This window comes from Centropristis striata, chromosome 15 (assembly GCF_030273125.1).
Source record: "Centropristis striata isolate RG_2023a ecotype Rhode Island chromosome 15, C.striata_1.0, whole genome shotgun sequence".
Taxonomy (NCBI): Eukaryota; Metazoa; Chordata; class Actinopteri; order Perciformes; family Serranidae; genus Centropristis; species Centropristis striata.
Genome location: NC_081531.1, coordinates 31,668,480 through 31,692,957, shown reverse-complemented (window position 1 = coordinate 31,692,957; position 24,478 = coordinate 31,668,480). Strand labels below are relative to the sequence as shown.

Genomic DNA, 24,478 nt, shown 5'->3' with positions numbered 1-24,478 from the left:
CTTTTTTAATTCCTTGAAATGAGTCAGTGTGAAACAGTAATGCCAAAATGAGAACTAACTACACTACTGGGTTAATGTATAAGCTCAGAAACGACCTGTGTGCAGAGGGAGAGGCAGCACTGCCTGTTGAAATGAACTTTGCACCCACTTTCAATAATTTTTTATTGCCGTTATTATGTTCAAATGATGATCCTTCCTCAGGTTAATTTGGTTACCAAAGAGCTACTCTCAGTACAAAAATGAAAGTTTTCTTATTGTCATTGCAGGTGAAATTTAACTCATGGCTATTGTGAAGTCAAAATGCGTAGACACTTATACATGTGGCGGTTATAGTATTTCACAGAATAATTTCTTCTCTCGAAACGGGTTTTCGGAAGAAGGCACTGGGGTCACCAGGGGGTCCTCTTTGGCATGAGCCTCACAGTAGGCCATCAGATCAGCTGCAGCTTTGGATATCTGTGCAGAAAGGGTGTGTTAGTGTGAGTCAAAAGGGGAAGGTAAGAGGATGAATCACTTTAAAGTAGATTATTCTTTCATTGTTTTTAACATTGATTCTATTTTCAAACTTTTCAATCCCTCCAGACAAGTAAAAACATTTTATATTCATTATTTAAAACACAAGGCTTGTTGCCGTACTTAACAATCTTAAACTTTTCCATTCCTGTTAACAGTGTACTTCCACAATGAGTGGACTCACCATCATCCTCTCTATGTTGACCTCCAGCTTCAGTTGTTCTACTGTCTTTCGAGCATCTGCAATTTTTGCCATGTTGTTGGACATCCTGTCCTTTTCCCACGAAAGTCAGCCAACCTGCAGCAAACCATCAAATGTTGAGTTATCAGGTGAGAAATAACAGTATGCATCACTCAAATAAAGAAAGTGGAACAAAAACATAATACACTTCTAAAGTGCAAACACAGTGTATGACAGTTCACTGAAGGTGTGCCATGGTTAGAGTCTGTTTCAATTTGCTTGTTAATTCTGCTCCCTGGGTCTCAGCTGCAAGTGGCACAGGGAGGGTCTCAAAGGAGGAGGGGAAGCAGAGCAGCTTCCCCAGGGGAGGGCATCCACTAGCTGGGAATATAAACACACCTAACATTAACATTAACTTGCTGCTCTTTCAGCATAGGTTTATCATAAGTTGCAGATGCAGGCAGTTTTTAAGCAATCTTTTTTTTTTAAATAAGGCCTATGTTGCACTGGTGCTGCCATAGACTGATGCAAGAGACCAATCATACATTTCTTCTAGAGAGCAGTAAATGAACAGCAGCATTAGTAAACAACCAAAGACTATTTTGTCCATTTGAAATTAATCGGTCAATTTTATCTAAACAAGCAAATGATTGCTACATATAAATGTAATTCACACTTGACTCATGAAATGTTAATATCAACACATGCATGTTAAGATATATGATCTGATATATAATCCATTAATATGTGCAAAAATAGATTTTTTTTTTCAACATTCATCCTAATAATCACAGCATCACTTACCACAAGACCAACAGCAACCGTTGGGCTGGAATGAAGGTCCACTCGTCTTCAATGGGGTCCTCGGCTCCAACTTACAGTAACAAATGAAGTGAGATTAATGGCAAAGATGAGGAGGGAGGCTTCAATAGGTTCCCTCCTTCAATTACTAGCTGTGGTTCTGCCCCCAGGATGGGCTCAGTGCAGCAGTTAAAGGCAACATGTGGTGTGACCTTCATCTCTAGAGTCTCTATCACCCTCTTGAGAGCTTGTGTTGCCAGATGCAACATTAAATGTAGCTTTTAAAAAAACCTAAATAAGGATTAGATTTAAATAATAAACAATAGTTCTTCATAACACCTGACACAGAGTTTAATTGATTTTCCTATTTGTAATTAATTCTAATACAAATAAGAAGAAATTCTGTAATACTTGGATATGTTTGCAAAGTGCATTCATTCCAGGTGCACTGGGCAGGAACAATCAATAATGAGTAATCAGGTTTTAGAATAATCATTATATGTATAATAAAGTCAAAATAAAAGTCCCCTTAAAGGTAATAAGTGCAGCACATTACTTTGCCTTCAGCAAAAATGTTCTTTTTGTATTTTGTAGTTTAAGCTGAAGGTCAGATGTGACCTGAAGGTGTTTCTTTGACAAAGTTACATGAACATTCAGATTTAAAGTGAAACAGTAATAAAATGACTCCACATGTATATTTTTTATAAGTTAACGATTTGTTTCAGGAGGGTATTATCACGGTTGGTAAAATTATAAAAAAAAATAAACGACAAATACACGAGCATTGGACACCATGCAATAAAGAGGAGTTCATTTTCAAAAAATAAAAAAAGATAAAAGCTTTTTTATTGAATTTCTCTTGACTACAAGATAAAAATATAATAATATATAAATAATACAATTTAAATAACATATTTAGCAATTTTATATATTTTTGAAAATTTCTTTAAAAAATAACAAAACAGCTGTTTGACATTATTTTGGAAAATAAATCAAAACAGAAATATCCGTTTCTGAAATGAATTTGTTTGCAAGAAAAGTGATTGAGTGATTGATTTTTGACAGGGCATGATTTTTTTTTTTTTTTCCCAGACAGAATTGTTCGTCTCATGTCTGTCCTCTTCAAGGCTGCCAGTCTCTCCTGCAGAGCTGACAGTTATTCCACACAGCAGCAGGGGGCAACGAGGCAGAGCTATGGAGTTAAATGTCAAGTGCCTCATTAACATTTGTTTCACTGTAGTAATTGGCATCTCTCTATGGAAGATACTGGACTGTATGTGTCGAAAGAGGTAATGCTTCACCTAATCTACTTCTGTCACCAAATACATTTTGCCCCGGTGTTGTGCTGCATAATCCAAGCAGCAAATGTTCAGATTCTGTGGTCCAACTTTGTAAGAACGAATTATTGTTTCTAATGTAACAATTTATTTCCTTATTTGTAGCTCTATTAAACACACACAAACTATTCTGGTGTAAGCAGTTTATTAATATAAAGAAACTATTCTGGAAAAATCTGACAGAAGGGCAGTGGTGGAAAAAGTATTCAGATTCATTACTGAAGTTAACCACACTGTGAAATGACTCCACTACAAATCAAAGTCCTGCATTCAAAACTTAGTAAAAGTAAAAGTACAAAATTATCAGCATCAAAATGTACTTAAAGTTTCAAAAGTGCTCATTATGCAGAATGGACCCACGGAGATTGTTTATATATTCCAAATATATTACTGCCTTATTGTTATTATTGGTGCATTAATGCATGTAAGCATTATTGCTGTCAGTTAGGTAATTTTGATATATTGGTTTAATTAAAAAAAAAGAGTGTAATCACTTTAAATGTATGATGTTTTTTATGATAAATCTCAACCTAAAAAATAACTAAAGCTGGAAGCTAAATGTAGTAAAAAAAAATTGCCTCAAAATGTAGTGGAGTAGAAGTATTAAGTTACATGAAATGGAAATACTCAAGTAGACAAACCTCAAAATTGTAAGGACAGTATTTGAGTAAATGTACTTAGTTACTTTCCACCACTGCAGAAGGGTGAATACAATCACAATCACAACATTATACATTATGTTGTGGTGCATTTAACATTATACGATATGTTGTGGTGCATTCAGAACAGCCTTGAAACATTTTTACTATCAAGAGATTTGTGTCCCAGTTCCGTAAAACGCTAAAGGTGGCAACAAGACTTATTTCATACATTTAAAGCTAAGCCCAAGCTATTATTTTAATTTACACTTTACATTCATACAAGATAGATATACCGAAAATGAACCAAACAAAATTATTCATTATAGAATTGTATTTAGTGTAGTTTTTATAGAAATACAAGTAAATGCAATGTGTTACAGTGCCTTCAAAATATCCTTAAAACATGTTATTATCAATTAGATTTGTGTCCCAATTTGATAAAACTATAAAAGTGGTTAATAAACATATTTTGTACTGACACTGCATTTAGAGCTATAAGCCCAAGCTATTCATTTCAAAATGATGCCCTGGTTGTTGTTGTTTTTTGCAGCATGCTGGTTGCAAACCAGTTTTTCTAGTCTGTTGCTCCTGCTGCTCAGCACGTGACTGCTGTGTTGGTGTTACCAGGAAATCAGAACAGGTTTTCACACTGGTGGTAAGGCCCACTGCAACTATTGTTTGATTAATACAGTGGAAGCAATTAAAGCAATTAACTTTTTCAAAACTAAAAAGTTCAGTTTTTTACATATACATCTTTTTTGCTGAAGGTCCTACTACACTCAAAAATGTGCTTTTCTTATTTATGTATGACCTTTTCTATACTCACTTTAATCCATGCAAAGTTTGTCACATTTGGTATCTACCTGTGCACTTCCCTCCAGTCTGAGATTCAAATGTAAATTGGGCAAACTCGATTAGGTATGTCAAAACTAAGTACGGAAATCCAATCAGAACCTGAAAAAGAAACCTCGAGCGGATTTGTTAGTACAGAAAGCAAAAAAACACACACTATAACAATGGAGCATCATGTTTTCAAATTAAATATGACACCATTAGATAAGTTATAACTAGTGATGTTTGCATTAAATATCTTCCATACATTTAGCATTAGGAAAAGAGGGGACTGGTTGTCTCATACTGTCATCTGAGATTAGGTATGCTACAATTTGGAAAAGCCAATCAAAGACTGAAAAAGAAAGTATGACAGCATAAAATGAAAATGAAAAACATGTTGAGTGGAATTTTAAATCTTCCAAATAATGCAGTCTATGTATAGTTAATCCATAATACCTGTACTTGGGTTTTTCACTATAGTGGCATTGAATATCTGCCATACTCTAGCTTTCGGAAAAATTAAATTAACTCATAATCTCAGTCATATTATTTATGCCACAATTTTGAAAAGCCAATCAAAAACCGAAAAACAACCTCAAGCCCAGAGTTAATCAATAATAGCTGTATGGCTGTCATTTTTTTCTAATGTAAATATGAGTAATAACAAGTGTATATACCCTGTTTTTTCACTATAGTGGCATTAAATATTCCATACCTTTAGCATTAGGAAAAAGGGGGACTGGTAATCTCATAATATCATCTCAGATTAGATACGCTACAATTTAGAAAAGCCATTCAAAGCCTGAAAAATGAAAACAAAACAAAAACAACACACACAAAAAACATACTGACTGGCATTTTAAATCTTCCATATAATGCAGTCTACATGTGGTTAATCCATAATACCTATATTTAGTTTTTTCACGATAGTGGCATTAAATATCTTCCATACCTTTAGTCTAAGAAAGAAAGGGGACTGGTTATTTCAGATTTATGCATTTATTGCTATTTTTATCATCATTATTGTTGATGCTGTTGTTACACCGTCACAAGAAAATAGTATAATTAAAAAAATATTTGTATAAAACTGAAAAACGGACAAGTTAAGAGCAGCCAGGGTCGTACCATTCAGTGTGTGTGGTGGGCGTGTACGAACAGTTCGCTGCTAGCTACAGTGATAAATAACATTAGTGACTACTGTAAGCTACATTTTCTCGTCTGGCTGTGTGTCTTTGTAGCACAGACTGTGTTGAGATTAAGCCGAAATCAAAACGTGTGTGCGAGTCTTCACAGAGAAAACCCTCTGTAGCATGTTTCCGCTAGCTAGTTTAATCTTTAAGTTACCAGTAGCTGAGAGACTTTAACGGACAGCGGTGATTCAGCGAGCTAGCTAGAAAGAAAGAGTCTTGAAAGCCTCAACACCCAACATCCATTGATTTCCCCCTAATTTGATGCATGTCGTTTACGGATCTCGCCAGTGTTTCATATTCATTTCTGGGCTTTCCATCTACCAAGATGTATGTGATGTCGGGATGACAGGAAGATGGCAAACGGGGTTGGAAGTGAGTAAATGTTGGTAACGTAGCAGATGTGATGACATGCTATGTGTTAGCGGTGAGTGTGTCGTACTGTTGATGTTATCACCACTAACTTCCTGCACGGCAGCCTCCGCTCCCTGCAGGGGAGCCTGCAAGGATTAATGGCTGTCATTAGTCAGTTGACAGCTCTGTTTACATTAATGGTGGCTCCTGCTTACCACCCACAGTATAAAACGGCATGCTTTTGTCTGCACATTCAAAGCAGTTAGGCTTCAAGCATGAAAAGAAAGCCAAGTTAAAGAGATTAATAGTCTCCACACACCATCTTCATCATCACACTAAGTAGCACACTTTCTACTTTTCTATATTTTCAGTAAAGCATACTTTACATAATTATTTAATGCATACTTTCTATATTATATTTCTATACCCTATACTATGCTGTATATCTGTTGCATATGTGCATATATATTTTCTTATTTATTGTTGCAGGACCCCCCCCCCCCCCCCCCCCCCCCCCCCCAGTTGCATTACATGTACATTATACTTATACTATCTATCTATCTATCTATCTATCTATCTATCTATCTAGATGGCAAAAACCACCCATACAGCTTGTTAATATACAGTACTGTGCAAAAGTCTTGTGGATGGTGTAAAGAAAAGCATTTTTTTTAATTGATAAAAATAAACTATTAGCATATCTATTTTTGGAAGCATTCTTATTTTACAGCATTTTTTCCTCACCTGCCTAAAACATTTGCACAGTACTGTATTTTCATGTTTGTTTTTTTTGTTGTTGCAAATTTGCTTGAACATTCTTTTCAACTACCTCGTCTGTATCTTAATCAAAATCAGAAATACTTTATTGATCCCCTGGGGGGGAATTGTTTTTGTTACAGTTGCTGCTTTATAAGAAATAGAAATGATAATAAGTAAGTCTGTAAATAAAATATAGATTGCCATACTAAATATACAACAGCAATATACAAATGCAAATGCAACAAGTCTTAAGTAAATATAGATATGTACAATTCGAAATTAAATTAGAAATATAGAAATTCGTCTGAAGTAAATAGAGATATGTACAATTAGAAATTAAAATAGAAATATAGAAATTCGTCTGAAGCAAATAGAGTATATTTACAAATATGTAATTGTAAATGTATTAAGCTGCTGTGACGACTTAATTTCCCCACTGCGGGATAAAAAAAAAATCTTATCTCATCTTACTCCAAGTCTGAGAGCTACAGTTTACAATCGGTTGGACTAAACAAAGCATGTTTATTTATTGTTCATTGTTTTTCCTTCACCTCTGTAGAACACAAGCTGCTTGTCATTGGACCAACAGAGCCATGGTCGGTGAGGGAGAAGCTGTGTTTGGCCACATCTGTCATGAAGAGTGGAGACCAGAACTGGTACTGTAGTCTACTACTGCTCCACTTGAGTCTGAAACTGGTGCCAGTGACTCTTAGTTGTGTCACAGGTTTATGATATTGTAGTTCAAACATTTATGAATATGTTAAAGTTGTCAGACGGTCACATGCTTTCTGGTATATCCTTTGCTTAACCCATTTGGGCTATTTTGGGCTGTTTTTGACTTTTTATTCTGCCTGTATTTGCTATTTTAAAAAATGTTTACCATGCCATGTTGGTTTCAGCCGAAACTCACTTATATGACCTGATAATAATTTTTTCACTTTTTCTGTCGGGATAAACATTTTGAACCCAAGAAACACAATAAAAATATAAAAATTGAAGTTAAAAACAATCATGCTCAATTATGACTTTTAAATGATGCAAATGTTAACACAGGTTGCAAATATAACGTAAAAGAGGTCAAATGAGGAGAACATCTAGTTATAATTTTTTACAGTAAATATATTTGACCTTATCTCCGGTTGTAATTGGCCTTTCATCATCAAACACAAACTGGCATTGAGTTTCAAACCAGAACTTTAGAGGGAAGCTGATGGCAGGGCTCGATGTTGCTTTGTTTTTATGTTGTGACATCTTGAAGAAGATGTACAGAGTTTGGCACTAAAGAGATGCTTTTAAATTCCTCTACTGAAGGGGGGAGATGCCTTTGCATTCCCCTACAATCTGAGATTCAAACATATATTAGTGCAAGCTAGATTAAGTGCGTCCCAATTTGAAAAAGCCAATTAAAACCCAGAAAAAGAACCTTTGAACCTGGAGCACAGAGTGGATTTGTCAGTACAGAAAGCAAAAAACGCACTGAAACATAGATATTACTGCATGATTCACAACCACTGACAGTTACAAACTAACTACACTTACCTTTTTTTTTACTTTTTATATGGAAAAAATGCAAATGGTAAAATTACTAATCAGTCATCACAGCACCTTCTCAGTCAGCACTTATGACCCATTCAAAATGTTTTGTGCTCTCTGTAATGAAGACACCTGGTCCTTTCTTTTCATTTTGTTGACTTTCTTGGGTGCCACCTTTTAAATAGTGGACACAGCGCAGAAAAAACACAAATATAGTGAAGCGGACAAAGCTTGTTCCAAAACGTAAGTGAAGTCCGGGTTTGCTTTTACTTTTGTTTAGCTTGAAAGGAGTGGCCACATGTGACTGTTGCATTTATAAATAAGTGACAACCACTTGCGTAGTATCCCTTTAAGATTAGATCAGGTGACTCGTTTGTTTGCATTGTTGCTTGTAAGGGTGGTCGCTGTGTTTTCTTTCAAGACATGCAAATTAGATAGATTAACCATAGATAGAAATGTGTTTGTCTATGATGATATACACTACCGGTCAAAAGTTTTAGAACACCCCAATTTTTCCATTTTTTTATTGAAATTCAAGCAGTTCACATCAAATGAACAGCTAGAAAGGGTACAGAGTGGTGAACTGCCAGAGGTAAATAAAAAAAGGTAAGGTTAACCAAAACTGAAAAATAATGTACATTTCAGAATTATACAAGTAGGCCTTTTTTCAGGGAACAAGAAATGGGTTAACAACTTAACTCTATGGAGTCTTGGGCTATTTTGTCCATTTTTGAATTCTTTTCATGTCTTTGTAAGTCATTTTGTGACTTTTAGTGTCTTTTTTTAGTCATTTTGTGTCTTTTTTTAGTCCTTTAGTCCAACACAAAATGTGATTTTGAATCTTTTTTTTACTTTCAAAACACTATCATGCTCAATAAAGAATTTTAAATGTTGCAAATGTGCATTAATTTCAGAGTACACTGAGACATTAAACTGCATAATTTTCAATTAAATTCTGGAAAAGTTGGTGTGTTCTAAAACTTTTGACCAGTAGTGTATGTGGTATATAAACTGTCATATATAAACATATAAACTTCGGAGAAAACATGTATTAAGCCTACCACAAACCAGGGCAGAAATAATATCTGTGTTGGACTTGACATTTTTTAATGAGTATTTCATCTCAACAGGGTATCTGTCAGTCGAGCCATCAAACCATTTGCAGAGCCCGGGCGGCCACCTGACTGGTTCTCTCAAAAGGTGTTTACGAAATCACAACACAATCACCAAATTCATGCCATTTGCAGTATATTTATCACATTATATTTTGTCTGTTGTTAATTCTTGATTGTTCCTTGGCTCTTCACAGCACTGTGCCTCCAAGTACTCGGAGCTCCTGGAAACAACAGAGGCCCCAAAGTGAGCGCAGAAGTGACTTTTACCTCTCTAGCTTTAGTAGACATGAAAACTGAAATATATTACATAGCTTTATACTGTTTTACACTTGCATTGGCAGTGTAAAACTAATAATTCATGTCTTATTTTCAGACGGAAGCGTGGTGAGAAAGGTGAATTGGTGGAGACGGTGGAGGACGTGATAGTTCGCAAGCTGACAGCAGACAGGATTGATGAACTAAAAAAGTTTATCAAAGAAACACAGGAGAAGCACAGGTACGCAGCATTTTTCACATCACCTTTATTATAAAAAAAAACTAAACAAAAAACAAGTCGTTTCTTCATATACTGCATTAATGAGAATGTTTGACATGTTTCCTTTTTCATAGGAAACTGAAAAGAGAAGCTGAACTAATAAAAGCAGGACATCTAGATTCCAAACTTGAAGAGTTATGGGAAGAAATGCTGCAGTAAGAAGAAATAAACTTTCAATTTGTCCTGTTTTAACAATGATACAGTGCATCATAGACGTAGATGTTCTCTACTAACAAGCAAAATATATTTGTCTGTTAGGAAGAAGAAAGTGGAGGAGGAGGAAGCAGAGTTGAAAAGAAAAAACACAAATGCTGCTTATCAGGGTATCTCCTTCACTGTTAACTTGTTGTTTTTTTCTGCATCAATGTAGAATCGTGTGTCTGACAAGACAATCCTCTCTGTTCTCTGTCTCCCTCTTCCAGCCAGACAGGTGGCAAAGAACACACCTAAGCGAGTACACGGCATCACCATGCATTCGCCCTCAGGCTGTAGCTCCCCGAGCCCTGAGTTCTCACCAGGTGACCCACTCGAGTTCTTGACACTGGATATTGCATCAACAAAGAATGTAAGTGGCTGAAGGTACAAAAAATTATGAAAAGCCTGTCCTACTGTTCAGTAATCATATGGACAAAACTATTTGACCACACCTGTTAATTACTGAATTCAGTTGTTTCAATCACACACCTTTCCACAGGTGTATAAAGTCAATCACCTAGCCATGCAGTCTCCATTTGCAAACATTTGTGATGCTAAATGGATCGCTCTGATAGTGTGATAGGATGCTACCTCTGCAATAACACGGTTTGGGAAATTTCATACCTGGTGGATATACAAAGGTCAACTGTAAGTTTATATTATTAGAAAGTGGAAGCATTTAGGAACAAAAGCATCTCAGCCACGAAGCAGAAGACCACGTAAAATCACAGATTTTACACAACGACTGCTAAGGCTCATGGTGCTGAAACTCACTAATGCTCTGCTGATGCCTTAGCTGAAGAGTTTTAAACTTCCACTGGCATTTATATGAGCACAAAAAGTTGATTCTGGGTTTGGCAGATGCCGGGAGAATGTCACCTGTCTGACTGTATTGTGCCAACTGTGAGGTTTGGTGGAGGAGGGATAATGGTACGGGGCTGTTTTTCAGTGTTTGGGCTAGGCCCCTTATCTCCAGTGAAGGGCTATATTAATGAGAAAACAAGACATTTTGGACAATGCTATGCTTTGTCCAACTTTGTGGCAACAGTTTGGGGAAGGCCCTTTTCTGTTCCAGCATGACTGTGCCCCAGCGCACAAAGCAAGGTCCATAAAGACATGGTTTGATGAGTTCAGTGTGGAAGAACTTGACTGGCCCTCCAGATTAAAGTTTATGTATTTGAATACAATGTCATTGCAGTCCCTGTTTGTATAATGGTCAGGTGTCTGAATACTTTTGTATATAGTGTACCTCTTAATCAGTCATTTAAAAACATTTGGTATGTGGTATTTTAAGTAGGTGCAGTGCCCGTTTTAAGAATCTGTATTTATCTGAAGATTACTGCTGACCAATCGGTGTTCCTCTTTGAGCTGGGTGTTGTGTACAATGTGTTTAGATTTCCTAATAAACACCCTGCATTTTAACTTGAATCTGCAGGATGCTGCTGTAAGACTGCATTCACACCAAAAGTGGTGATAAGGGTTGTGCAGGTTTTGTTGAAACATTTCCCGATTGGTATGAAAATATGACAGAATTTTTCCCTCTCGGTGTTTCTAGGCTTCAGGATCAGCCAGATTAATCACAATTGCTGAGTCCTCTGGAGCTGGTAATGATGACATCAGCCACGGATCACTTCTTGATGACCCCACCCAAAAGAAACTCTTGAGCCAGAAAGCCACGCCACCACCATCTCCACTTCTGTCAGAGTTACTGAAGAAAGGCAGTATCCTGGCCACAAATTCCAGACTGGTATGTGGAGGGGACTCACTGTATTATGCCAAAAGTGCCAAACTCTGTAATTATCATGTTAAAGTGCATCCTGTCGTCATCTCCCTATTTGTAGAGTTGCAGAGCAATGAAGGAGTGTTTTATAATTTTGTCTTTTATTCTGTTTTATGGTTTTGGTAGCTTTAATCACATTAGGTTTTTATTTAGTAATTTTGGGGATTCAGGTGTTCAGGTGAGGCTCTGCTACACAATGACATTCATAGTCCTGTTTCAAACCACTGCAGTCTTTCAAATATGCCTAGTTTTTGTCCTGTTCCTTTTTCTATCTGTGTGTGTGTGTGTGTGTGTGTGTGTCATAAGCACTCGTCTCCTCCTGCTCCAAAAACACAAGTTGTTCTTTCTATTCTTAAAAGTCCAAGAGGCTGCACTACTGGAACAGTAAATCAATCTAGGGAAACTTTTTGCTTCACTATCTTGGAAATAAAAAGGTATGACTTGGTGCGTCCTGGTGGCTCACTGGAGAGCACATATAGCTTAGGCTGAGTCCTTGCTGCAGCCAAGGTTATAATAGTTTTGGATTTTTCATTAGTTTTAGTTTTAATTTTGTTGTGAATTTTTGTTTTCATATTCAGTTAGTTTTAGTTAGTTTTAGAGTGAGTTTGCTAGTTTTAGTTTAGTTTTTATTTTTTGAAAATGCTTAGTTTTAGTTTAGTTTTTATTAGTTTTAGTTTTTTTGTAATGGGTATGTGCCTTCATTTCCTTTGGTTTATCCATCTTAACCCCAATAAGGTTATTAACTCTTAGAGTTCGGGGTGTTTTGTATTTTGGTTGAAGTGTAAACATCCCAGTCTCAGTAAACATATTTACCATGTGTTCCTGCATGTTGAAATAGAAACACTGAATTATGTATGAAAAAAGTTGACAAAGACGAAAATTAAGGACATTTTCACTATAATTTTAGTTAGTTTTAGTTAGTTTTGTAACCACACAATACAGTTTCAGTTAGTTCTCGTTTTTTAAAAAACTCTTGTTTTTATTTTTAATTCAGTTAACTAAAATGTTTTTTCAATTTTAGTTTTCGTTATTTTGTTAGTTTTCGTTAACTATAATAACCTTGGCTGCAGCGGACCTGGGTTTGAATCCAGCCCGAGGTCCTTGTGCTGCATGTCAAAGGTGTCATTTGACAGTTAACATAGCATTTGTTTTCACGCTATATTTATGTAGCTGAAGAATTCAATGGTTTGTTTCAATGCTCACTATGCTCAGGCGTCTTTTTGAAAACTGCAGGTTGGCTTTTGCTTCTAGGTTGCTGTCATGAAACTTTTGTCATTTCTCATCAGTGGTGGCCCTATGACATGATTTCCCACCACAGCCAAGAAGATGTCATTCAGACCAAGCTTCTTCCTGAATAGCTGCAGTACAGTTACCTCCTGGATTTTCCCGCATGTTTTTTTAATTTCCATTTTTTTATGAAGCCTGTTGTGCTCTTGTGAAATCCCAAAGTGTCAGAATAAGTGTATCCTTTATTAGTGCTTTGCCTCCTCACATTCCTCTGGTAACATCTCTGCTGTGACATGCACTGCTGCCTGCCGGGCCCTTTGTACAAACACACACACACACACACACACACACACACACACACACACACACACACACACACACACACACAGGGGTTCCTGTTCAATTGTAGAAATATCACAAAACATTCAGCTTGAGTTTTAAAAAATTGTGTGGTGTGAATATACAGTGTACTTTCACAGAATGAATAATGTAAGCACAAACAGTATTTCTGATTAAACAGGTTTATAAAAATAAATTCAAAATGTTTGACATGCATGACTGTGTTTACATCCCAGATGGGGGAGGGTGATGTGACCGCTGCAAATATGACATCAGCACATGACTTGCAGCTTGCTCCGCCTAGCCAACCTCTCTCTCAGGCAACAGGTACGGATACACTGTTTGATTTTTACTTGTCATTTTGACTCGACACTGATAAAGATAAATTCCATGTCAAAGTGTTGTTTATTATTACTGTCATTGTTGTCTTTATTGTTCTAATTTGTAATTGTTTCGTTGTTGTTTATTATTACTGTCATTGCTGTTTTATTATTATTGTTTTGTTTTTTAATTGTTTATTGTAAGGTGACCTTGAGAGTCCTGAAAGGCGGCTATAAATAAAATGCATTATTATTATTATTATTATTATTATTATTATTATTAAACAAATGTTTCACAAAATGATTGATTTAAATAACATCTAATTCAATATAATAATTCATATATAATATCAAGAAGATATTAAGTAGAAAAAGCAACACAAATCACTTTGGACATCACACACACTCTCTCTCTTTTAACACCTGGACTCTTTTAGGCACTTTTTTAAAAAACTATTATTTATTGCCCCTTCACTATAGAGGTGTTAATAACTTATTTATTCATCAGGCTCAGCAAAGATTACTCCTCCTAAATATATGTACGCTTTCTGCACGGTCGGCCATAAAGTTTGAATAATCTTGTTTTCAGACACAATCTTCTCTTAATTGTGGTTTAATTTTCATTGTGATATGTTTGGAAGATAAGTTTTTCCTTTAGTAGTCCAACAACAGGGACATTTCCAGTATTAAAGCAGCAAAGAAGATAGCAAGATAGAGAGGAGCTTCAATAAAAATAACAATAAATAGTAAACAAGCAGTATAAACTATAAAAATAAGACAGGTATTAACAATTAAACAAGTAAAATATATAAAAATGTATTAACAATTTACAATTTAAACAAGTAGAAATATAAAAAGTATTAACAATTTAGACAAAAGGAAAATAACATTTAGGAACATTATACAGAGATTGATTAATAAAGTTTTGAGGTGATACACACTATCTGTCACTAATAAATCACTTTGTCACAATAATTTAATGGATTTTTTTTATTTATTCCAACTTCATGAGCAACTGTGGATATGGAAATGTTCCTATCGTCTTAATCTGTTTGCGCGTACATTTGTATATTATTTGTCTGCACTTTGCATGGCAGGTGCCCCGATGCTGTCTCGTCTCCTGGAGGCGGGTCCCACCCAGTTCTCTGCCCCGTTAGGTTTCATGGTCAGCGCAGACTCCAGTGCTTCTCTCACTGCTGCCACTCTTGTGCCTGTTGACTCTACTGCCTCAGCAAATACAGGTGAGACAAACCACTCAGCACTCAATCCACAGGTTAAATCACCTCGCATCATTAATGTCAACTGCTTTTTAGATAGATCATTTCATTTCAGACATTCAAAGTTGTAATAATGGTCTACTTACAACTGTTAACTGTTGTAAGAAACTTGTGGTAAGGATACTTTTTGGGCACAAAATTAAGATAAAACACGTATGATTTTACAAATAAAATTTTTCAAATAGAAAAAAGTCAACCATAGTAGGGTTGTAGCCAGTTTTTTTTTAATTCAAAGCTTCCTTTTATAGTTTCAAATGAATAGAATAAAGATCAAACTAAATTCTCAATTTAAGTTTATTTTTATCTAAATAAATTACTTTCTTTTTTCGAATCCACTTTTTTAATCAGTAGAGGTGATTTATGGTGCTGTTAGACTGCTGCTTTACTGCTGCATTAAAAGCGATTAAAACAGGTGCATGCTTCCTTTAGTGTGTGGTAAGCAGGAGAGCAGCAGTTATTTGACCACAGTGAAAATGTTTATTTGAAAGGCGAAACGCCAACAAATATGGATTAAATCTGAATATGTAATGTAATTTGGAAATGATTAGATCTATGTCATTTTTTTTCTAGAAATGTTTACATTTGGACAATGCACTGAAGTTACTGGAAATCAAATTTTACAAAACCATCAAACCATAACCATAAAACTAAAAGACATGCAACGAAAACTGCCTAGCATTTAACATTATGCATAGTAGTTAACATTATTATTATTATTATAAGCATTGAGCTACTGCATACAGCCCTAATCTAAAAGCATGTCAACATTTTGAGAAAAAGTAAAAGGGAGTTCAGATTTCTTGTGGTTAGGTGCTACTTCTAATAAGGCTAGTGTCAAACCGTATCTTGGAAAACAAAAATGAGTTGTTGTTTATGTGCAGAGGTTGATGGGATGGTGCCCTCTGGATGCCAGCCTGTGTCTGCAGAGGATAAGGTGTCAGAGCTCAGTGAGGACGATGTGACTGTGTCCTACATGGGGGATGAACTGGACCTGAAGACAGTGGGGGACATTATCGCTATCATTGAAGACAAGGTAAAAAAAAAAAAAAGTGAGATAAATTGTGATAAATTATGCCTGTGAGAGTTTTTTTTTTTTTTTTTTTTTTACTTTCTTTTTATTGATTTTTCAGTGAAAAACAAAACATATAATTATACACACAGAACAGGTACATCAAACAGGGTCATCCATGGCAAAATACAATGGCAGATTTTATTCTAAACAAAGGGCTGGCAGAACTCAGGCTGATGAATCGGGTCTAGAGGCTTTAAGGCACCCACAGTTCTTTAGTCTCCCTCGGTCCAGTGACACTAAATGACTTCGTCTGTGCTGTCCACAAGGTCACCGGTACAAAAAATAAAATAAGAAATAACCCCATAACAAGCAGAGATGGAATATATATATACATATTTATACTAGGGGAGAAACGCTTCTGACCCAGGGGAAAAATACAATAATATAAATTAAAAAGATTTTCCCACACAGAATATGCAATCACCTCTCATACATGTAGTCCCTCCATTTCTTCCAGCTGTGAGAGTTTTTAATGTTCTTTTAGAAATATGGGTATTTTCAATCGGTCATTTTATAGTGAGTTACAATAGTGAACAATAGTTTGCCTACCAGCATCCCCGCTGAGATTTACAATTATTCATATCTGTTCTACAGGCAGATGAGACTGCAGAGGCTTTGGATGCAGCTGCAGTTGAAGCTGCGCTGTCACTGTGTGAGGAGAATGGCCACGCTCTGTCTGGTGCCTGGGAGGCTGGGCCTTTCCAGCCACATGTGTCTCACCCCGCAGTGTCCACAGGGGTCCAGCAGTCCTCGTGTCTTCACAGTAGCCTGCAGGGGAAGACAGAAGTGTTGGAAGTCCGGGGTGGGACTTCAGCTTCACTCTCCTCTCTCTGCAACAGTCAAGATAATGGTCTCGCAGCATTCCCCATGGGACTCAGAGGCCTTCCTCCCACCTCCTTGTCCTCATGCAACTCAAAGAGTTTGGAGCACTGCCGCACTGGAGCACCTCCACAGCCTGAGGCAATGAGAAACACTGGAGCATTGAATGTTACTATAAAATGTGAGAGTGAGAAGTGGGCGAAGCAAAGACCTGGAAAACCCCATGAAGGTATGCACACCCATGCATCAATACCAGTGTTCACTTGCTTCATAACATGCAGTTTGCATGTGACTATGCATTTTGCATAACCATTTCCTTCTTATTATTCATCTTTACTATCTTGGCAGACTCAGTATTAGAAGATAGCCCACTGACAGAAAGGCAACCCAAGGTATAGCACCCAACGAGGACAGAGCGAACATGATGCTTGTAATGAAATGCAGAGTGCGTAGTTCCACAGTATTCCTGCACTGTAAGCTCTGTTTGAATCTCTCTGCATTTTTCTCCGTCCTTGCAGGAGATGAAAGCGGAGGATGGAATAAGTGTTGGGGGAGGAGAGAACGCCTCAGGGACTAAAGTGTACAATGAGCTAAATGGGCCAGAAGTGTGTAGAGAAGAAGAGGGTGATGGGGTGGAGGGATTCTTGTCAGAGCCAGACGGCGAGATGGAGCTTGAACCTGCGGCCAGCGAGAGTGAGGATGGATACAGCCTCCACACGGCCTCCTCGTCTCTGCAGCTCCACATGACCGCAGACTCCATCCCCAGCAGCCCTGCATCATCGCAGTTGTGAGTTAAACACATTTTATTCTCGGTCAACTATTTATCCCTGTGTCACACTGCCCTCATCACCTGTCTTTTCCTACTACCTTCCTTCTTGCATACCATTGCTGTGCAGCTCTATGTGCAGTGAGGACCTGGAAGCTCTACAGGCGCACAAGATCTGGAAGAAAGCCATAATGCTAGTGTGGCGGGCAGCAGCCAATCACAGGTTAGAATATGACTCTTAACAGTATTAATAAATAACTTTATTTCTATAGCACCTTTTAAAAACAACAGCTAACCATGGATTTAACAGAGAGCGGTTAATCACAAAGGAGAATGATGCCATAAGGCCAACAGAGCAGAGGTAAGGCTTAAGAAAACATTCTTACATAAAAATGATAAAAGACACCGTAGGATCAATTACAAGACAACTAAGGAAAAACAATTAAGTAATATGAATAGAATTAAAAGGTAAAAGGCTGACTATATAGAGAATAGAATTGAATTAAAAAAAAGAATAAGATGTAAAAATTATATAAAAGCGGATTTTAACAAGTGATTCACAAGAAGTCACTTAGTCTGTGCGCCTTATTTCCTCAGGCAGCTTGTTCCAAAGTTGGGAGCGATCTGACGGCAGAAGATTTTAGTTTCGACTTTGGAAAAGTCAGAAGGATGCCACAAGAGGATCTGAGGACGCGGGTCGATTTGTAGGGAATCAAGAGTTCTGATATATAGTTAGGAGCCTGACCTTAACAAGCTTTAAAGTGATCAGTAAAATAAAAAAAAACAATGCTAAATCAAACAGGTAGCCAGTGCAAAGATGCTAAAATTGTGGTGATGTGATATAGTCTGTTAAAACCGGTAAGAATCCTAGCTGCTGCGTTCTGAACACAGTAGATCATCCTCATATATATTTAATTCTTGGTATCATTTCTGAAACAGATGTAATTTATGTGAACCTGTTTTAGGTATGCAAATGTCTTCCTGCAGCCAGTAACAGATGAAATTGCACCTGGATACCACAGTATTGTGCAGAGGTAAGCATGTGATATGTTTGCCGTGGTCATATTTTATGAGTATTTTCATTTTTCTAATAGTTTTTCAAGAAATCACTTGTCGAGAGAGAACATCTTACATCTCACATATATAAACTTTTCAGAAACTAAGGAATACAAACCAAGATTACTGACATTCAGAATCACTCTTTGCTCCTCACCTCTACAGGCCCATGGATCTTGCCGCCATAAAAAAGAGCATTGAGACGGGGTTGATACGGACCACCGCCGAGTTCCAGAGGGACATCATGCTGATGTTTCAGAATGCAGTCATGTACAACAGCCTGGATCATGACGTGTACCACATGGCTCTGGAGATGCAGCGTGATGTCCTGGAGCAGATCCAGCAGTTTCTGGCTACCCAGCTCATCATGGAGACATCAGAGTCTGGTATCAGCGCCAAGAGCCTGAGGGGCCGTGAGAGCACACGCAGACAGGACTCCACTGACAAGGTGCTTCACTAGAATTTTGACAAAAGCAGAGAGTACAGAAGAAGAGACAAGGGTGAGACAACAGGCTGACTTAAAGGTAGAAGAAAGTGATGGTAAACTATATCTGCCTAACATTTTCCAAAGCATGACTTAAGTTTTCAGAACGTTATCTTTTCAGGTAGCCATTGGTTTGCTACACTGGCAAAATCAACATGCAGAGGCTTGAAGAGGCTTTTAACTGCACCTTTGGGTCTGAAAACTGAAGCTAGTGCCTTAAATCTGCATTCTTTCTAATGGCCAGCAGGGGGCGACTCTCTGGTTGCAAGAAGAAGTCTGATCAACCCTAGTTGTCAATTCACCTATGGCTAAGCCACACCCCCAAACGCGATGAGCCAATCACAGTGCGCATAGCTAACTCAATACACTCGGACATTCTCTGCTTCCACATCCATTGAAATGCATTGGAGTTAGTCCGTTTCAGTCTTTTTTATGTGTTTTTTCTTGAGATTTTAAGTTTAAAATGGTCAAATGGTGTGCATGGGGTACATGCAACTCTGACACAACATCTCATTAATGACTGGAGACAAATCCAGCGACTCCGTCTTAACGAGCGCTAACGAGCTAACCTTGTTAGCGGCAGTTAGCTACAGTTAGCTCTTTAGCAGTACAGTGTGTATGTGCTGCTGCTGCAGGAGGTGTTCACTTAGCGATCTCTGTTTGTTTACAACAAGCACCAGAATGAGCGGTGTCAGTGGGGTGAAAAGACGAGTGAAAACCTCTAACCTGTTAATGAAGGCCCTTTTGGTGACGTCGAGATGATATTTCAATTTTCTGTCTCCAAAAATGATTAATTGCCTCCTGTGAAATTTCTCCGACTGTCACAGCTGCCATAGCGCCCGTCACCGAATGTTGACAGTTTGTCCGAGTGAGTGGAGAGGGCGGGGCTTAGCCATAGGTGAATCAAGTTATTACCTCAGTGAACACTTTTCTAATTTTATGGGCTAGTTTGAAGTCTTCTTCAGCACAGTATTTTGTGAATCATGGAATCAATAAAGCAGGGTATGCTGTAGGGTGAGGGTGCCTTGTGATTGGCAGGTTGTCAGTCAGAGCTTCCACAATGTCTCAATTTCTCCTCTTCAGTCGGTTTCAAACCAATGGTTTACTGGAAAGCAAGACATTTATTTTAAAACATAACATTTATGCTTTGGAAAATGGTAGGCAAAATGTAATAGTGCAACAATGTAAAAAAACAACAACATTACTGACAACTATTTACCAAAGCATACAGTAAGTTTTTACGTTGATATTCTACCTTCAAGAAAGCTTTTGTTTTCCATTAATTTCACAGTGTGAAAAAGAAGTGATGGATAATGGAAATCAGATGAATCACAATGAACATTTAGTCACCTTTACTTGCATTATTTTTGCATGTTAATGAGAATGAACTGAATGAGTAAGAGACTGCTGATGCGGGTTTGGAGAATTGTGCTCGAACCTGAATTTGAAACAAATAAACAGGGATCTGTATCTTTTCAAACAACTAGATTATCTGCAGCTGTACTCAGAATGGACAAGGCTTAAAACGTAGGTGGGTGGGACCTAACCAGAAGTTGATATTTAAAGCCTGAAATTGATACGAATTGCATTTAAAGAAAATATTTACAGCACAGACACAGTGAGACAATTCACCTGAATTATATGGTCTTAAAAAATTCACGATCTAAGGACATTTTTGTCCAGCTGCATTACCCTGCGCAAAAAATGTGACTTTGATAAAACAATTACCAAATTTTTACACATTCTGTACGTCACTCCAAGTGAGAAATCTTTATTATCAATGCACAGGTATAATGAAATGCTCATTTATAGATGCAATCAAACAATATGAAAAAATATTTACAATTCACAATACAACTTTGAGGTAATTGTACGTGAGTATTTACATTTATGTAACTTTATACTTCTACTCCACTATATTTTAGAGGCGAGTGTTGTACTTTTTACTCCACTACATTTACCCATTTAGCCCGTGACAAAATATGATCAATCTAAAGTGATTATGCATGTTTATAAATTAAACCACATAACAGTATATTAAATTGTTAAAAAGAGCCCTGTCGCAAAATTAAAACGCTGCTTACACAAATGCATCAATAATAATAAGACAATACTATATTTGGAATATATAAAACAATCTGAGTGGATCCGTTCTGGAAAACGAGTACTTTACTTTTGATACTTCAGGTACATTTTGATAGTAGTACTTTTACTGAAGTAAGGGATCTGGATACTTTTTCCACCACTAAAGCTTTTCTTTTTCAAATGTATTTTTTTTACAAGTTAATCACCTAATTGGCTAGTGCAGTAGCGACAGCTCACATAATATATATTTATATACAGTACAGGCCAAAAGTTTGGACACACCTTCTCATTCAATGCGTTTCCTTTATTTTCATGACTATTTACATTGTAGATTCATCAAAACTATTAATGAACACATGTGGAATTATGTACTTAACAAAAAAGTGTGAAATAACTGAAAACATGTCTTATATTCTAGTAAGCAAAGGGTGGCTACTTTGAGAAATCTAAAATAAAAGACATGTTTTCAGTTATTTTACACTTTTTTGTTAAGAACATAATTCCATATGTGTTCATTCATAGTTTTGATGCCTTCCGTGAGAATCTACAATGTAAATAGTCATGAAAATAAAGAAAACGCATTGAATGAGAAGGTGTGTGTCCAAACTTTTGGCCTGTACTGTATGTATGTGTATGTGTGCATATATATATATATATATATATATATATATATACACACACATATATATATATATATATATATGAAAAATGACCTGATATTAAGAGAGTTTAAGTGTTGAATGTTGTTTCAGAACATTCTGATGTTGATGAAATCAGCAGTTGACCGAACGGTAGGAGATTATTGTTAAACATCACGCTATGCTTTGAGAAATGGTTATATGTCTGTAGTTTAATATGTTGTATGTAGTTAATGAATCAAACATGGTGGCATTTTGGTACTGGACAGGTACTGCAATCGCAGCACATCGACAAATGAATAGTAAATATTTAAACACCGAAATGTGTTCCAGCTGTAGTTCTCTGAAAGCTTATTTCAACCTTTCCTCCTCCGAGTATACTTTTACATTTCTTGCCATTATTTTGCCTCTTCTTGAGGCTTTTGTGTCGCATCTCTGATATGCATCATTTTCCTCTTACAGGACACTGTCTCCATGTCCTCTCCTGCCTTCCTTCTTTCTCTTTTTGTAAGTACCCATCCTACAGCCTTTAAAACTGTCCCTTTCTTTCTTGTCCTTTGTTCCTGAAGCAGACAGAATAAAAACTACAACTGTTGCTTTTATCAAAAAAAGGAAAATGAGCACAAATTGTTTGTTAAATAGAACTGTGGTTTGTGTGAAGACTAAATGTGTCAAGATGTGACCAACAGGTTGTTCCTTCTTCTCTTTGACTGCAGGATGGAGGCACCAGAGGGCGCCGTTGTGCCATAGAAGCTGATCTGAAGATGAAGAAATGAACATGGAGTATGAACATTTTAACCAAGTGTCCCCGAGTTGAAGTGAAAGGTGTGAAACCCACGAAGTGAACCTAATCTGTCATTTGCACAGTTTCTCACTCTGCATAAAATGCAGCATAACCTTCATTTGCACTCTATGTTACACTGTAATATGGAGAAGCTCATTTCCTCTGAGACAGCCATACAGATATGGATTAATAAGTGTATAATCCCAGATTACAGTGGGGCAGGAAGAATAGGTCAGACCTTTTGTAGATGTAGCTGCAGATCACTTAGACTTAACCTGCTCTGAATTACATCCGGTTATGTAAATGAAATTATAAGTTACTTCTGGGCAACAAATTGGCTGAAATTAAGCCTTCATGAGGCCTGGTTGTGCTCAGATTAGTGTGGTTGATTTGGAGAAACGTACCATGTTGGTGTTAATATCTAAAATCAGAGGCCAAAGAAACTGATGAACCCAGAAGTTGTGAATAATCAGGTGGGACACATCCTAATTTTTAAACAAAAACCTTTCGGTTGCTGGTATTAAACCATTTGTGTTGTTTTTATTATCACTATTGTTGTTATTATTTTAATTTCCTAGTTTTAAAATGCTGAGACCATTTTTAAATATGGCTTCATTGTTTGTGATTAATTGATTTTATCCTGTGGAACAGTACCTACATGCATATTCTGAGTCATTTTTGGTATTTTTGAGAAAACGTCACGTTATTCAACTGTTTTGTGAACTTTGAAATGTTAAAAAAAATAATAAAAACTTCATAATGAGCCCTAAATCAACATGTTTAGCTTGAATTTGCACAAAACGTTTTCCACTATTCTAACACGATACACACACTGAAACCATCCTGATTAAGAGCTATTAAATCAAAAACATTTGTGCAGAGGTTGCAAATTGTGTTACTCTATATGATGTTTCCACACTCATCATGTGTTCAGACTTTGGACATAAGCAGAAGACTTTTCGGTGAAAATCTGCAAGTCAGCTATTAAAATGAAAACCTACTAAAATATCTTGAAAGAGGCTGCTTTAATTGCTTGGGCAATTTTCAACAAAGTGATTACTGCAGTTAATTGTTTCATCAATTTAAGTTTTTTAAATTCCAAATTTCCAATTTAAAGTTGCTAAGAAAACAATCTGTTTTCCAGCAAAGAACAGAGAAGCTCTGTTTGAAACACACAACAATATACAACCTCTTTTATGTCAAAGTAATTGCTGTATATTCTGACTCCACTGGTCTTTTTAACGTTCAGAATATTTGTTGAGTTTATCTTTTTGATTACAGTTTTTTCAAACTATAGTTGGCCGTTTTATTTAGTGTACAACCTTTTTTTTGTATACTTTATCACAAAATACACGTTAAACTTATATAACAAAGGTTTTTCCATTTCTATTAAATCCAGATCTCCTCTTAAATATATTAGTTTGATAGTTTAAATAGAGTCAAACAGGAAAAGTAAGTTGTACATGCAGGGTGTGAAGTACAGACAGATCTCTTGAAAGTGAGACATTAAATGGCATATTTGATTTTTTTTTTTTTTCTAAAGGTGGTAGTGAATGGTTCAGATACAGTAGATTTAGCTTCAGCTTGTAATATTTTGCACGATTTAATAAAAAAAATAAAACTAAAACTTACTGTCTGATCATCTTGAAATAGATTCTTGTACCTTAAGTCTTTTTATATTAAACAATATTTGCTAATGTTGCACATAGATATGTCACCTGCTATGAATGATGAAAAAAAAATGACATTAACAAATAAATGCAAAAAATATAATTGAAATGCAAAAACTAAATGGAACTTCTATATTTTTACATTTATTTTATTTATCTAGGTATTTCTGTATGTA

At 36.5% G+C, this 24,478-nt stretch overlaps 2 protein-coding genes across 3 annotated transcripts; one reads left to right on the top strand and one right to left on the bottom strand.

The window, feature by feature from the left end:
* Positions 1-216: 216 nt before the first annotated feature.
* gng8 (guanine nucleotide binding protein (G protein), gamma 8) lies at positions 217-1,608 on the bottom strand. The gene is made up of 3 exons (XM_059350931.1): positions 1,499-1,608; positions 698-811; positions 217-456 (listed from the first exon to the last, which is right to left on the bottom strand). The coding sequence occupies exons 2-3, from the start codon at positions 779-781 to the stop codon at positions 328-330; spliced, it is 213 nt and encodes a 70-aa protein (XP_059206914.1). The 5' UTR covers positions 782-811; positions 1,499-1,608; the 3' UTR covers positions 217-327.
* A 3,783-nt stretch (positions 1,609-5,391) lies between these two features.
* brd8a (bromodomain containing 8a) lies at positions 5,392-23,723 on the top strand. Of its 2 annotated transcripts, none has more exons than XR_009395754.1 (20): positions 5,392-5,869; positions 7,167-7,263; positions 9,271-9,340; positions 9,450-9,499; positions 9,629-9,751; positions 9,865-9,945; positions 10,049-10,113; positions 10,213-10,355; positions 11,541-11,732; positions 13,568-13,658; positions 14,749-14,892; positions 15,810-15,961; positions 16,595-17,048; positions 17,168-17,211; positions 17,338-17,606; positions 17,716-17,808; positions 18,551-18,619; positions 18,807-19,141; positions 22,311-22,355; positions 22,565-23,723. XR_009395754.1 is itself a non-coding variant. In XM_059352450.1 (20 exons), the coding sequence occupies exons 1-20, from the start codon at positions 5,851-5,853 to the stop codon at positions 22,622-22,624; spliced, it is 2,544 nt and encodes an 847-aa protein (XP_059208433.1). In that variant the 5' UTR covers positions 5,392-5,850; the 3' UTR covers positions 22,625-23,723. The 2 variants fall into 2 exon arrangements, 1 of the variants encoding a protein (XP_059208433.1); XM_059352450.1 differs by having other exon boundaries at positions 18,807-19,089.
* Positions 23,724-24,478: the final 755 nt, after the last annotated feature.